Below are 15,689 nucleotides of genomic sequence, written 5' to 3'. Positions count from 1 at the left end.
TATTTTCTATTTAGATAAGCAAAAATTAATTTCGTTCATGATATAAGTCTGTTGCATATGATAAGAGATATAACTGTACTAATGTTAACATTCTATTTTCGTGTTTCAGGAAATGGGAACTTAGAGTTGTTCGATAGTGAGAGCGGGCCGGACCTTACGCTATCACCTCAAACCTTCACGTCAACGGCGGAGGCCTTCATCAATGACAATAGCGACAGTCTCGGGGTTCCAGGAGACAACGATACCGGCAAGTTATCTTTATATTTTAATTGTCATCTTTATTCGAGATAAAAATATCGCGGTCTCTTAACATAGGGAAACAATGAATTCACGTCAAAAATGGGCTTAATAGGCTGCATAATTGATCAATATAGCTAAAAGAGATTTGTGATATATTACGTAGACGCAAGAAATCCTGCTTAAACGACAAAAAATAAAAAGTTTTTATTTAGTTTAATTCAATTCACGCTGATAACGAAGTTTCGTGGCGCATCGTCGCGCGTCGCGTCGTACAATTGAAATGCTTAATTTCTCAATTTCGACTTAGGATAAGACTATGAATCATAGGATAACTGCGACAATGCAATTCGCGTGACAATGATTTTAACGCGCGACTTCCCGTAATTCGATTTAATTCAATCTGCGAGAGTGCAAAACGTCGATGGGGCGCCGAGTCGTTAAGCGCCGGAACACGGGACAATGCATTAACGTAATTGTTGCTCTCCTCGTCAGCGGCACGTAGGAACAGCGGTTATAACTAGTTCGAACAAGTCAGAGGGGGGTTGGCGAAAGGGGAGAGGGGAGGGGGAAGGGAAAAGCCGTTGTCGCGCGTGTGCCGCGGCACATAATGCCTATTGTTTCCGACAAGTATAAGGGGCCACCGTCGGGACAGTCGTGCACAAGTGCAACGCGCACGCTTTGTTTCTTGGGGAAATGTTGAGGGACAATCAGGACCAGCCGGTGGGTGTAGCCGTAATTTCAATTATTACATTCTACTTCCCTCGAGCGAAGATAGCCATTAATTCGAAATACCTGAGGAAATAATTATACAACGAATTTTATATTATATAATATATATTATATATTGTAATATATGTTATAATATTAATTATTGAGAAGGAAATATCCTGCATTAATTTGAACACAAAACGGTACATTTACTTCTCGTTCAATCAAATACATTTTAGCGCAGATTTATTTACTGCTCAAGAATAATTTTGTTAAATTAATTATTTTGCAGTTTTTAACACATGCAATGTTTTTAAACTTTTAGCAAAATTGTCTAAATTATCCATCTGTTTTGCAAAGTGTGTTATATATTCGACCTTTGATATTATTTTCTAAATAGCAGCTTTCAGCAAACGTGTCCAATGAATCATACGTCCTACTTATAAATGCGGTGCAAAACATCAGCGCAGTTTGCTCTTAGCGACGTCATTAATATCGTCGTGCATCTCCCACGCAAACTCGTAACGAATATCGCAGGTTGAGCCAAAAGACAAGTAATCAGTACGCATCGAAATGCATGTTTGCATAAGAGATATATTACTTTTTCATGAGTACAGTGAGGCTGTCATTAATTGTGTGCGAAGAATATCTATTTGGCGTATACGCTCTGCCGATTTTGCCGCAAGAATGAATATTGCCGCATCGTAGTATCGATATCGTGAATCAGCTGACCGATGTCATTCAGCTCGTCTCGACGAGTGCGATCTCGCGAGCCAAAAACGTACCGGTCACGAAACATGAGCCAATAATCACACGCGTCACCGCGGTGCCTCGCGTCACATTTCCGCAAGACGCACATCTCACCTTTACTATAATTGATAATCTACGAGTATTATTGAGATTGACACACTTCTTACCTGACTACCAAATGAAGCAACATAAAATATAATTTTTTTAAATTCGAATTTTCGAAGCGATTTTGTTAGAGAATTGAAAATCATAAAAATGTCATCGAACATATTACTTTCACGATCTTTGAATTCAGTATATTTTGGTGCAACAAAATTCTAGATAAACATTTTATCAGAAATCTACCGAAAATTAGCTGAAGAATACGATTAAATCCATAAATCTTAAAATTCAGAAATGGTTACGCAACTTCGTATAATGTTCTGAGAGATTTATTAAGTAAATCTTAGCAAAACAATCCGAATAATTCGAGCGCTTTTTATCTCGCTTTACAATTCGTATTCTCTTATTCCCTATATATTTTGCGGCATGGGAAGTTCTCATCATTCTTTGGTCCTTGTATATGTTGAGTGGATTTATTGGGGAGTCGGTTTGCGACGGGCGAAACGCGCCAAAGAGAGAGCAAGAGAGAGAGAGAGGAAGAGGGAAACAGAGATAGAAAGTCGACGCCGGATTTTGCCGCCAAACTCCAAACGAGCGCGGTCGGCGTAGCCTCTCTTTGTGGAGCGTGCGTATACGGGTAGCACATAACTTTCGCGCGAGTGTAAGTTCGTTAGAACAATTTCGCAGCGAGTGGTTGCACCCGATGCAATGCGACGCGACGATGCGGAGAGGCCACAGAGCTTCCGACGCGGAAGGCCGCACGGATGTGCGGCTCGCCTATGAATAAATCTCATCGCCGCAAGACGATATTTGCATGTATCGTCTGGCATAAGACGTTCCAAGTGTCATTTGTGCAGCAAATGCAATGTAAGCAAGTAAACAATTTACTCTTTACAGCTGCGAAAATAAATGGTGCAATATTCCGGATACGTCTCCCTCACGAAGATTAAGTTTGATATTTGATATAAAATGAACACGCCGGATATTTCGATCGTGATAGTAAAGAATGGAAGCCACGTTCCGGTTTCCATTCGCCAAGCGAGCTTCATCCAGTTTTCGCAATGCTTGCGAAATGAAGCCTGCTTTAGAATAATGGCCGTAATATTTTCGCTATCGTGTTTTCGATTCCGTGCATCTGTTCAAAAAACGTATGCCCACCAGATTTTACATTAGTAATCTGAGCGACATTTGATTTATGCCAGATTATATGCATGTGGATATCATGTTCGGTATATCAGAAGCGAAGGGGAACGATGGATGTAAATGTAAATTTTGCGAGGAAAATTCGTTTTCGTGCTCTTCGTTGCGAGAGCAATCCGATACGCGGTTGATTGCAGGTCGCGTAAACGAATGGAATGAGCTGATCGGTCGGATAATTCGCGATAGCTCCTGTTGTTCTTGAAACAATACCGTGAACTGGGTCGTAAGAAGGGAAGAGCGCAATCGCAGTCGGACGTGATGTAGTTTACTTTGGCGCACCGGTGGCATTCCTGATTCCGTCTCGAGTCTCTCAAGATGCGTGTCGTTGTTTTCTGTGTCGGCGCGCTACGAGGTAGCCGACGTTAATTTAAATTGGCTCGATTCAATTCTGCAGATCGATTTGCAGAAATAACGGTGCGTATTTTGGAATTTTAGATTTCTGTTACTTTTCTAAAAAAAAAAAAAAAAAATTACTCGTCTCAAGCAACATATCGTTCCCATCACAAGCAACGAGAGAAACGAGAGAAATTTTTGCTGTTAGATACATTCGGAAATTTTATTTTCTTTTACGGTTATTGTTTCTTAACATATTGCCTTTAATTCTCATGTAGATTATCGATTTTTATTTGTTATTGGAAGATAGTCCCGATTTTCTCTCGCATTGACGTATTTTAAATTGATCATTACTGAAAGCCACTGCGCGTTTTCCCTACGTAATTGCATAAGCTTCAATCCTTGGGATAGGGCATCAATTATGAGCGATCGTAAACGATGGATATAACCCAGCCATCATCGGTAGTCGTTGCGTATTCTATTTACGATTTGTGATTGATGTGCTATCAATATGCCCGAGTCATAATGAAGATAGTTGCGACACGCGCTGATTAATTAACTACGACAATAAAAGATGTCCGACATAGAAATCTGGAATTTGTTAAATTATAATATGTCGCGAGAGAAGATAATTTCCGCCATTTCACTCATTGTGACTGATATACGCTGATTATAGTTTCATGCGCGAATATTTGCATCAATTGCTATATTATCGTAACATTATCATGCCATGATGCGTTTAATACTTGATCCTTCTCAAGCATGCAATATGTATTGTATATATTATTAAACTACACAATATGACATATATTATCGTTATTGACAAGTCAATAGCGACGAGTCAACAGCGATAATGTTGAATTTTGTTTTTCAAGAAGTAATATAATATAAATTCATCGACTAGCTTTCATATATTGAAAGAAAAATGTCACTGTTAATTGATTACATTATTTCTTGATGACTGCAATACTTCATCATTCTTAGCGCTATTAAAGCGAGAAATGTTTCCTCTTAGAGTTACCTGTTACAAGATCTGGAATAATTCAAGTTTTTACGATGATAGATTAGACTTTTCCTCGGTGATAAATTCCGGAATTCCCTAGTCTTTCTAGAAAGAAGGTTCGGGTACATTTTATGCATAACTTCTCTCTCTTTTTTTTCTTTGTTACGTGGACGTCGCGTTTGCGTGCTGATTTTTAGCACATGAAAAGACATTTAAAAAAGCGAAAAAGAAAACATTTTATATATGTAGCTACATTTTTCATTTCTCGTTTTCTTCAAATTAGAAGAGAATGAAATTTTAATTCAAGACCTTTTTGAGCCTCGAATTATGTTATTCGTAACTCAGTTATCGAGAGAATGTTTCTCATAATATACAAGAAGAGGAGAGAGAGAAAGAGAGGGCTGGAGGGAGGGCTGGTAACCATAATGACGGCGTGGCGCATCGGCGATCGATATAACGCCATCGGCGCTCTCTAAATAATACTGATCGAGATTCGTCGATGCAATTGCAAAAATCCACAGCCCGCGGTCGTCGCAATGCCATTGGCCGAGGCGAAGAGATATCGAAACAGATCTGTCGGTAGGAAACTCGTCGTCGGATTTCTTCGTCCGCTCTTATCCTTTCTCACCCCCCTCGCCGTCCTTTTCCCTCTCCCCCCCCCTTCCTCTTCCTCCTCCTCCTCCTCTTTCTCGCTTTTCATCCTCCGTTGGAGGGAATTCACTTCGTCGGGTAGTCCTCTGAGATTCCAATGCGCTCTCAAACACGCTGAGATTACGTCGGAGCTTATGGATTCCTTATCCAATCTTTCGATCAGCACTCGAACTCGGCGTCTTACGCTCTTAGAATCGCGCGACGTAGGGGAGAATTCATTCGCGAGAAACTTGATTTTATGTGTCAAATGATGCTAAATTGACCTGAGTCGGACGAACAACGGTATTCTCAATGGAAAAAGAGAATTTCTTTCGACGTAGACGCGAAATCGGATTGTTAACTAAATTTTTAACTATTTGTGTTTGTTATTACTATAAAACTTATTTCGATGTAGGAAGAAAATTAATTATTGATCGTGCAGGTATAACAAGTAAAAAAAAATTTGAAAACATCTCTCTTCGATTGGAATTAACGTCATATATTTTTTTAAGTTTAAAGAAATGCACGATTAGGAAACCAAGAAAAAGCGAATCAAGAACGAAGGAAATTTAGAAAGTCAGGAATATCTTACGAAGTTCAAAACAGTTTATAGAGGGGAGTGTATGCGATTTACGCACGTGACATGCAAGCTGTGTGACGTTCAGAAAAAGTTACGTAAAGAAAAATGTAATTTTAGATCGAACACACACTCGTGTACGTTGCAAAAAATATTATCCATTTCTCTGAATCGCGGTATAACACGTATCGATACTCGGCGCGCCGGTCGTACGCAATATTAAAATATTCCCCGGAGAGATGTGGAGGATATTGATTTTCTAACGAATGGCGTCGACGTAACGATAATCGTTATTAACGGCGTTTAAATTGTATTTTCGATATTTCGGAGAGCATTACCGGTTATCGGTCCGACGAGGCGGGTCCGCGAAGACGCGTAAATATTGCAGTTTACATAAAAGCGCCAATGGATTATGGTCGTCGCCGGAACTGCCGATATAATCGTCCACCTACTACCACTATCCTCTCGAAATTTCCGCGATGCGTGAGAGAAGGGGAGAAAGAGAGAGAGAGAGAGTGAGTTTATGCCTCGGCCATTTACCGATCGCGCTTTTTACTGCTCTTAACGATCCTTCGTTCGGCGTATCATATCTCTTCCTCGGATCCCCTCGATAGTTCGATATTCGAACGGCCGCACTAATTTACACCGAAATTCATAAAGGCCCAAAGCGGTCCTTCCCGTTTAGTCCACGGTACGTAAACAGCATCGTGGAACGCTCGTTTCCGGGACGGGAAGGTCTCTCTCTTGGAGTCCAGAGGTCGGAGATACCGGATAGCAGGTGGCGGCAGGAAGAGCGTGTGTGGGAGGACGCAGAGGGATGTGCGACGAAGGACGTGAGTGATACGAGAGATGCGAGAAAGACGAGGATGACGGGCGGAGGCGAGGATGGAAAGCGGGACGGGAGTGAGTGTGACGTAGAGAGAGAGAGAGAGAGAGAGAGGAGGGGGGGGGGCGGAAGAGACGAGGAGATAGAGCACAGGGACGGCCTGCTACAACCTCGTTGGCTCTAATGCCGGCTATTCAGATCTCACAATGCACTAGTAATACGATTTCGCCGTCGTCCTGCGCTCGTGCTCGCGCTCTCGTCGTACACGAGCGGACACGGCTGACGCACTCACGCACGCAGCCTCCGTGACACGCACGCACGCTCAGACAACACCTGTGATTCTCGCACACGCGAAATACGCGAACTTGGGACAAAAATTGGAGCTTATTCTCCGTAAGAAAATCATTATTTCGCATTAATAATGACAGACCCTTTAACTGTTTATTAAAAAACGATATAGTTTTGGGATGTATAATCTATTTTGTCACGACAAAAAATTCACTCCCTTAAAATACTATAATAATAAATAAATAGTTAAGCTTTTAACATTTCGTTTACTTGAAAGTCGAGAGAACGGAAGGGAAAAGAGAAGAAAAATTAGTCGAAAAAAACTGAGAAAAGACAAGAGATTTTCGAATTCGGGGTCCAAATGCACTTGGCACACGTGCACGCCTGTCGGAGGGTTAATCAAATGTCGAAACGTTCGTCTTTGATCGAGCCGAGACAGGCATGGGCGCGTCTGTGAGTGAAAAGCTCCGCGCTCTTGAGCAGAGGCGAACTTAAATTGAAAAGAGGAAGAGGGAGGAAAAGGCTCTTCCTTCCTCTTTCGTTCTGCTAACATCACCGGTGTACCGGGGGAACGGCGGGACGCTGGAAGACCGAGGGAGAGAGAGAGAGAGGAAGAGAAGCCGGCAGCGCAAGAGTGGAGTTCTCCGCGACATAAAGAGTAAATAGCCGAAGGTACGGTCGCCTCGCCGAAAGAGAGACGGAAGGAGGAAAAGATGAGAGGCTCGCCTTCCAAAGGAAAAGAACCCGGTTGCAACCCGGGTAAAGAGGAGACGGTGAGGATGCTGGGAGCAGCGGGATGAGGGAGAGGGAAGAGTTGAGGGGTTGTAGTGCATTTTAATAATCGCGACTAAAGCGAACGGCAGCCACCTGGCAACGTTCAGAGCCGCGCGAATTGCCATTACGTCCGCTTTAGCGAGCTCCGAAAGTGGCTGAGTATTGAAATTAAGTGTCCTTCATCCGGAGGCGCGTGTACATCTCTTTCTTCTTTCTCCTCCTCGAGGAGACAACGTGGAACGTCGCGGAGGCGACACTCTTTGCCACGAGCGTGTGCGCGTGGCGCGCGCGCGTGCGCGAGATCTCGACTAACGAAACGCAATTAATCATCGGTAAGTCGGGATTACCGGCCCGGGGCGGCTCCGATCGCGGTGTTTTATTTCTCCGCGTAATTAATTAAAATTTCTTGCAACCTCTCCACCCCGGAACGACTTCTTGTTGCACGACGCTCTCTCTCTCTGAATAAATCATTCGATGTCGCGAAGCTACTCGCGAATAATAATATTCCATGGAGAATCGTCATTTTTTTTAAAATACTCGTTAAACACTTCTTGTAGATATCGATCTTCTCGAGTACTTGCGCCAGGAGAAACTTCGACAGTTTATAAAGTTCAAACTAAAAACATTTGTATTGGTAAATAGTTCGGGCTGCGCCACTTCAAATTTCTCGCAGTTTCGATCTTTTTGCCAATCTTCCTGTTAGCAGCTCCTCCTGAGTTTTTAATGCTAAAGACGCCAGTCGCCCCTTTACACTTTGAACGAACAATGCTGAACGATTAGAAATCTTGTTAGGAATTTAATGCCAGAGCGGAAAGTTCCTCTCTGAGACTGTTCTGCTTGATTGAGCTTGCCATTGACTGGCAAAGAGAATGAGCATTACAAAGGAAATATTGGAAGTTTCTAAAGTTTATTTAATGCCGTGCCATATGTAATATCTCGAAACTTTGTATAATTGATATAATGTAATAAGGTAATTTATAATGATTGTTCAATCAAGCGAATCGCACTCCGTCTCTCTGTCGTAATGTTCATTGAATTATTTATTTATCGTCGGAGTTTAATATCTACTTAATTTATGTTCCTTACTTGATCCTAAGTGCTTTTCGAGCGTTATACATCATTAACATGAAAGCTTTTAATGGTTGAATTAAGTATTACGACATGAAAGTTCACTTGAAGGGAATATCTTTATATTATAGCCCATTCTCCGAAAGTTTTCGTATTTCGTTGATAGAAAGATGGAGAATTCATATGTTTTATTCAAATCGATTAAATAGCTTTATTTATGCACCTACAAACGACAAAACTATATAGAACAAAAGGCGAAATTATTTTTAGCATCGTCGAAAACAATATCTAGTATTAATTATGTTCTTATTACAAATACTATTAAAATGTTAATAGTGAACGAAATGTTATTTCTTATAAACTAATTTTATTTAATTAACGTAATTTTCTATTTTCGGAATTAATATATCGATGCTAGTCAATACTCTCAAAAGATACATGTGATCATATATGGCAAGGAAAATGTTACTTAGATTTTGTCGATACCAGGATAGAAGCTTAATCCGTACTTAATGTTTCCATGAAATGGGCCTCGCCGATTCGGCCGCAAGTGACTAAACGTGCCATCGTTGAAACGTGGCGAGAATAGTCGAATAAAAACGCCTAGATAGCAATTTGAAACGACTGGAGGTATCTAATTCGGGGTATCAGGGAATCGAAAGGGGGAATCAATTCGTAACCGCATGCTCGTTTTGCGAAATATTTTTATGTGAGTGCACCTAGTGCTAGGATCACGCTAATACCGTTTCTTTTTACCGAAATTTAACATGGAAACTAGTTAATTTTTTCTGAGTTAAAAGCCAGAAAAATACGAAGTAAAAAAAAAATGATATACATCAATATTATCAATAAATCTTGATGCCAATTTATGCAATAGAATTCTACAATAGTCGAAGACGAAATAAAAAACGTTTTCTGTATCGTCCAATGTAACATTATGATTATTTATCGTGTAATTGCTCTATCATTAATCGCTTTGTTTAAACCTTTCAAGTCGCGTTTATGTTCCTTGTGCTCGTATATACTTTTCTACCTTTGTTAGCTGCAAGATCGTAAAGTAAGTTTCGATTCGAAATGAAATAGGATCGCCGCCGTCAATCCACGCGGGAATACCTAATTACGTATTTCGACGCACCATTTCGCTGATGACGAATGGTCCATTCCGCATTGATATGCAGCCGAGAAGTAAATTGATCGAGACAGGTCACGGCGGCGGGAGGGCGGACCATGACTGAAATTCGACCACGGACCATCTACTCTGTTCCCTGGTTTCTCCATGACATCCGCAGTTTCTATTATACGCCCCGACGTTCCCGCATTCGCAACGCGTTCTGCATCCCGCGGAGGGAGGTATACATCACGACGGTGAACTTGGTGACAGAGCGCAATTCAGACGAAATGTACGCGTGTTACCGTGCGTTTTTATTAATCGTGAAGGCGTGATATTACAATCGTATATTTTATTAAATGTCTGATATACTTGGGCGGGTATAACATTAGCTATAGGTGTATTTTTGAATTTTATATATTTTATTAAATTAACCGAGAGATTTCAGATCAATAAAATAATTACGGAAGATTGATAAAACAGAGAAACGTAGAGAGAGAGAGTAACAATCAGTATTGGATCGTCATTGCTTATTGTTAGTGCTGAATAGTCAACGAAAATGTAGACTATTGAAAAGTTTGCCCGCTCGCTTTGTCGCGTACCACAAAACTCTCTGCGTATTCCAATGGGAGCCGAAACATTTTTCTCCCAACAATGTCGACTTCTTATTATTACCGTCCTACCGCACCATCAATACGCTCCTAGCTGCTGGGCTCCATTACAGACTCTTTTCTCGCGCGTATCCGCCGTCTGTCGTCGCATAATTGCCTCGAATCTCCGAAGGAAGGGGCTGCTGCGTTTCTCCATCTGCTACTTTATTCGGCACACCGCAGTCAGCCCCGCCTTGTCAATATTATCGCGATTCGTAACGTCGACGTCGACGCCACGATGTTACGAGCGCCAGGCATCGTTGTGGGCGGTGGAGGAGACGACGGCAGAGGAAAGGCAGAGAAAGCGACGATGAAAAGAAGAGGCGACATTACGTTCTCCTTTCCCCTTCCGGGCGTAGGAAGCGGCAATTTGCCTCGCCGCCGCTTCGCGGAGAATCACCTCGAGGTGCTCTAGACGCCGCCTTTCTCCGCGCCGGAGATATCGTCCGCTCGGTGCTTCCGAAGTTTCATCGCGGCCAATAGCGGCGGGGAGGAACATTTAGCCCTATAAAGCACCGGCCGCCTCTAACCACGACGCTAGAAATTGTTCTCGGAATGATGCCCGATATCGCGGCCTCCCGCTCGAATCTCGTTACCGAGGGGATGCTGCGAGCGAGATTAATCGAACCGTGTCGGTGGTTACAATTACAGTAGCTATTCATTACTCGGAGAGGAAGACACCGCTCTCTATGCGCGAGTGATGTTCATCTGTTTCGCTATAACGGTATAAAATGTACACAATTTGGAATTTACGATGTTGTAGAAAATGTAGAGTGTTGTTAGACGGTGCATTTTTTAAAAGAATTAATTATTATTTAACATTTTGAAGATTAATATCTAGTTCAGTTTTGACGCCACAGAATGAATAATGGGATCTCATTTTTCAGTATTTTATTAAATGTTAAATGAAAAAATTTTTTTTATTAATTTATGATATAATGACTACATTTTCAATTTGAAAATTCTGATTCCTTTTTTTAGCAACATTGTAAAAAGACTTCGAACTTCAAACTGTTCATCCCGATAAGCGGGAACGCATTTCGACGATTTATCCCGCAAATCGCGCAACAGATATAAACGAGACACACGTAGACAGAGATTACGGGGGTAGCTCTTCATATTTTACGCCGCGCGCGCTCCTTTTTCTCCTGTCATCCTAAAGTAGCGCGGCGCGCGTCTCCCTCTCACGCACGCAATTGCCGTTTACCTTTCAATATTTCCATATCTTTTGCACACACGTAAGCGATTTATGGTTCGAATAATCGTTGTGCGTACAGAGTCGGTCGCTTTCACTCGGGGAAAAAGATAGTACATGTAGTGTCTGCCGCATATCCCTGGTAATACAGAGAACATCGAATGGGCTTACGATACGCAAAACGCGTTAGCGACTCGGCGGAATTCGATGAACGAGAGGTAGAATGAAGCTGCATTTATCGCTCCCCCGTGCCACACACGTCAGCAGAAAATGTAATCAGCATTCATCGATGTAAATTTCGTAAGAATTATTAACGTTTATCGAATTCGTATCAGCGAACGATGAAATATTAAGGGAACAAGAGAAAGAATAAAGCCGCATTGATCTGCCATAAATATGCAAATCTTAGAATAATATAATTAACATTTTTATCTACGCAATTTCGATATCGAAGAATACTTCTCGGAGCGTCGATACCGAGTTAATTAAAAATAATTTCGATATCGAAAAGAATTTTGCGCAACCCGCTCTCCGTTACCCCGCGGTCGGTCGAAGGGAAAATTGACTCTGCGGTTGCGTTTAACCCGCAAAATAGCTCTGCGTCTGTTTTGAATTTTCGATTTCGCCGCCGTGCAGCCTCGTTCCCATCGCGCAGACCTTTGTATCCACTCTGTTTAAACATTCCGCCGTGCATTACGTATGTATAAGCGAGTAACAGTTAATTTCAAAGTGCAGTCGCGGTAGTCGACGACGTATCGTCTCTCGGCTTTTCGCTCTCGCGAAGCGCGGGAGAAGGACGGGGAAACATGGAGGATAACGGCATAGTGATTTCGCGACGGCGAGAGCCGCGAGAAAAGCGATAGCTTTCCCTCCCTCTCCCGCAGAAAGGGAGAAAGGGGGAGCCTTTTCTCGCGCGTCTTCGCTTCCGTGTAATGGATTCAAGTATAAATATGAATTTCCGTGGGAGAACGCATTTAATTATTCTGCGCGAGCGTGCACCATCGTTCCGTCTCTCGCTTTCTTTTTTTTTCTCCTCCCTCCCCGGTCCGCTTTTTCCTTTCTTTATCTTCTCGGTTGCCCGCCGCTACGCCCGCGCGGACGGCGAGTTAATGAAAACGTCACGAAGATTTGCATAGACAGCGCGGCGAGAGAACACACCGCGCTATAATCAATTCCGCGCGATCCGTGTGTGATTCAATTACTCACTCAATTACTTACAGCCCAATTATTCAGCGCGGCCAAAGTTTCTCGCAGGAGAAGATCGCGCGGGACGATCTTTCCAAGAATCTATTCAAACTTAATTCTCTCTTTCTCTTCCTCTCTCTCTCTCTCTCTCTCTCTCTCGGAGCTTCTAAAAATATATTTATTACTTGCTTACTTAATGAACATACATCACTTGAAAAAAAAGATGACGCAAGACGTAAACCGAGTTCTCCCTATATTTTCTTATTCTATATCTCATCCCACCTCGTAACTTCTTTTCTGTTTCTTAATGCCAGAAAAAGTTTTCTTTCACTTTACCCCTGTACCTTCCGTCTTAAATTGTTTTTTATTATTATGCCTTCTTCTGTTTCATAATTAGCTTGTATTATAACTCGTCTGAATGTATTTTTCCTCATGTTGTGTATTCAGGAAGGACTTAGGTTTCGCAGAATATGAAATGTTACTCCACTTTTATTGTCATTTATTTTTGCACGAAATATACGTTCCACGGCAATGTGTATTCCCTTGAACAAATAAACTTCAAGTTTCTTAAAAAAATACTTGGATTAAATTAAGTTCAAGAGTTCTGCATGAGACACTGTATTTTTTTTTTTTATATTTCACATCGTCGAGTATATATTGTTGAACGTTATCAGTAACTTATTTCTGTTGATATAATGCATGAGGATCGTTCTTCGACGTACTGATAATGTTAGCTTGGGATAAGACGCAAGACATGGCTGTGCGCTTTTCTTGTGTTCTATCGTTCTGGAGTACACGAAGTTACGTGACACGGCGCGACATCTCTTTGTACTCTCGGCCGCTATTATCCCGGGAAAGTACTTTGCCTTCGACGTCGCGTCGAAAAACTTTCCGAGGGCGTTCTCTCTCTCTCTCTCTCTCTCTCTCTCTCTCTCTCTCTCTCTATCTATCTGCCTCTTTCTCTCTCTTTCTCTCGCGTCAGTGTACGTATTCATCCGTCACTTCGACGTAGCGCGTATCCCTCGTCAACCTCTCTGTCATCCGAGCTTCTACGATCTGTCCTACTCGTATTCATGACGGCGAACGCAAATCCATTCTCGCGGTCTTCGTGTTTAGAGGGGCTGAGACGAATGGTGATTTTTCAGCGGGGCATGGAGAGCTAATAATTCTTGAATTCCAAAATCAGAAGTGTAATCGTTGCGGATGTTAAATAAGATTTTTGATACGTTTTAATGTGTAAAGAAGAAGAAAGGGAATATAGAGAAATATAAAAGATCTGTGAAATAGAAAAAGACTAAAAAATATTATTTTTTCCAGAAAAATACATTACTCAATGATGGTATGAGCAATATCCACAAAAGTTAACCATTTATTTTTATAGGTAAAAAAGTATTCTTTTCCTTTAAAGAATTTTAAAGAAATTTAAGAGTGTTTCCCTTCCCGAACAAATTTGTTTTGTGGGTCCTCTCGCGATTTCACAGTTTTCCCTATAAATCCATCTCAAGGCGGAGATTCTCGCTCTTCTCCCTTATTTACTCGGTAGACATAGAAGATTCCACGAAGCTAGGCGACAATACACTGTGGAGGGTAGTGATGGAAGAGGGAGACACCCGTGTAAATGAAGTGATCGATAGGCAAATTCGAGGACTGACGAAGGCTTGTTCGCGCAGAAGACACACGGGAAGTTCGCGGTTGTAGTTTGGTGTACTTTCTTACTCCCGGTATACAGGTTCGCGTGTAGAAGCACGTTCCCCTGTCTTTCACACTCCAGCTGCCATCGACGCGCGGTACAGTAGATCTCGCTTGTCGATGGAAACTTCGCTTTCGCAGACTGAGCAAAAAAAAAAGTCTTCGTGGTCTGCCGAAGGAGTGTGGAAGTTGACCGTTAAGAAAAACACGAGCCGTAATACATTTTCTCAACTCTTCGCGATTTTCTACACGGATCCGACGTGAATGATTTATGGTGATCTCCCCCCTCCCCCTCCGTGTCTTTTCAATCGTACGAAAAAGTTAATTTAAACTATATTTCCCCGAATCTTCGCAGAACTACGTAAATGATCGCGCGGTGTCACCCAGATTGTCCGCGCATTTTTTTTATCTATGAAAATTCTTCCGCGATAAAGTGAATTAATAGCAGAAACGTGAGAGCCGCGTAATTCTCCGCGTTGGCTTACTTCCCGAAATTACTCGGCAATAAAGCTCGCACGCCTGTATGTTGTGTATAAAATGTAGCGTGTGGAGCACGGGGCAGTCGAGCGAAAGGATAGAGGAGATACGAAAGAACGGCGAAGAGAGAGAGAGAGAGAGAGAGAGAGAGAGAGAGAGAGAGAGAGAGAGAGAAAGACAGTCGGCGGAAACGTCGCACGCGGTTTCGTGCTTGGCTCTGCTCCATAATTTTATTGCTTTATCTCCCGTGTTTGCGGCACGGCGGAAAAAAGGGGGGAAAGAGAGGGTAAGAGCGGGATGTTTTATTATTCCCCGGCAAGGAATTCCTGCGAACACGACCGTCGAAATGCGGCCCGCGTGAAATTAGCGTGTCGCGAGCGTTAATCGTGGCAGTCGGTCTTAAACACTTCCGATTGATCTTCTTTCGAGTGGCGCAAAGATACATCTTTAAAGCGAGGAATGAACATTTCGTTCTCTTCCCTTCGACGGATGAAACAGGATATTCCGGTATCGAATATCGATTTCATTATACTCGGGAATAAGACTTGATAATAACTGACGTCAAATGTATTAGCGTAATTAGCGGCATGACGTCAAATGTATTACTGACGTCTTTTTATCAATCTAGAGTATATATAATTAGTCTGGTAGATAGTCTGTGTGTATATGGAAGGGATAAATTTCAATCTTCATAACGCAAAAAGGGCAAATAGGAAAGTTCGTACAGTACAAGTGGCGTACGCCTCATTATCTTCGAAGGATCTCTAATGTTGTCACCATGTAGTCATCCATCACTCCCCTTGCGTGCGACAAGTTTTCGGTTGTTTTTTTTTTCGAATCTCTCGCCAAGGTGCAATCGCCAGGCTTAAGTCACTTCGAAGTTCCC

The 15,689-nt window shown here is 42.2% G+C and overlaps 1 protein-coding gene across 1 annotated transcript in view; it reads left to right on the top strand.

Annotated features, from left to right (window-relative positions):
- LOC105453446 (zinc finger protein 541-like) overlaps positions 1-15,689 on the top strand; it is a 235,793-nt gene that overhangs the window by 159,012 nt on the left and 61,092 nt on the right. Inside the window, exon 4 of the mRNA XM_011695408.1 lies at positions 110-251. Coding sequence (XP_011693710.1) covers positions 110-251 — 142 coding nt within the window. The remainder of the gene's footprint in view (positions 1-109; positions 252-15,689) is intronic.

Source organism: Wasmannia auropunctata, unplaced genomic scaffold, assembly GCF_000956235.1.
Source record: "Wasmannia auropunctata unplaced genomic scaffold, wasmannia.A_1.0 LD335999.1, whole genome shotgun sequence".
In the NCBI taxonomy this organism is placed as follows: domain Eukaryota; kingdom Metazoa; phylum Arthropoda; class Insecta; order Hymenoptera; family Formicidae; genus Wasmannia; species Wasmannia auropunctata.
Note: the sequence above shows the minus strand (reverse complement) of the source record. Positions and strands in the feature narration are given on the sequence as shown.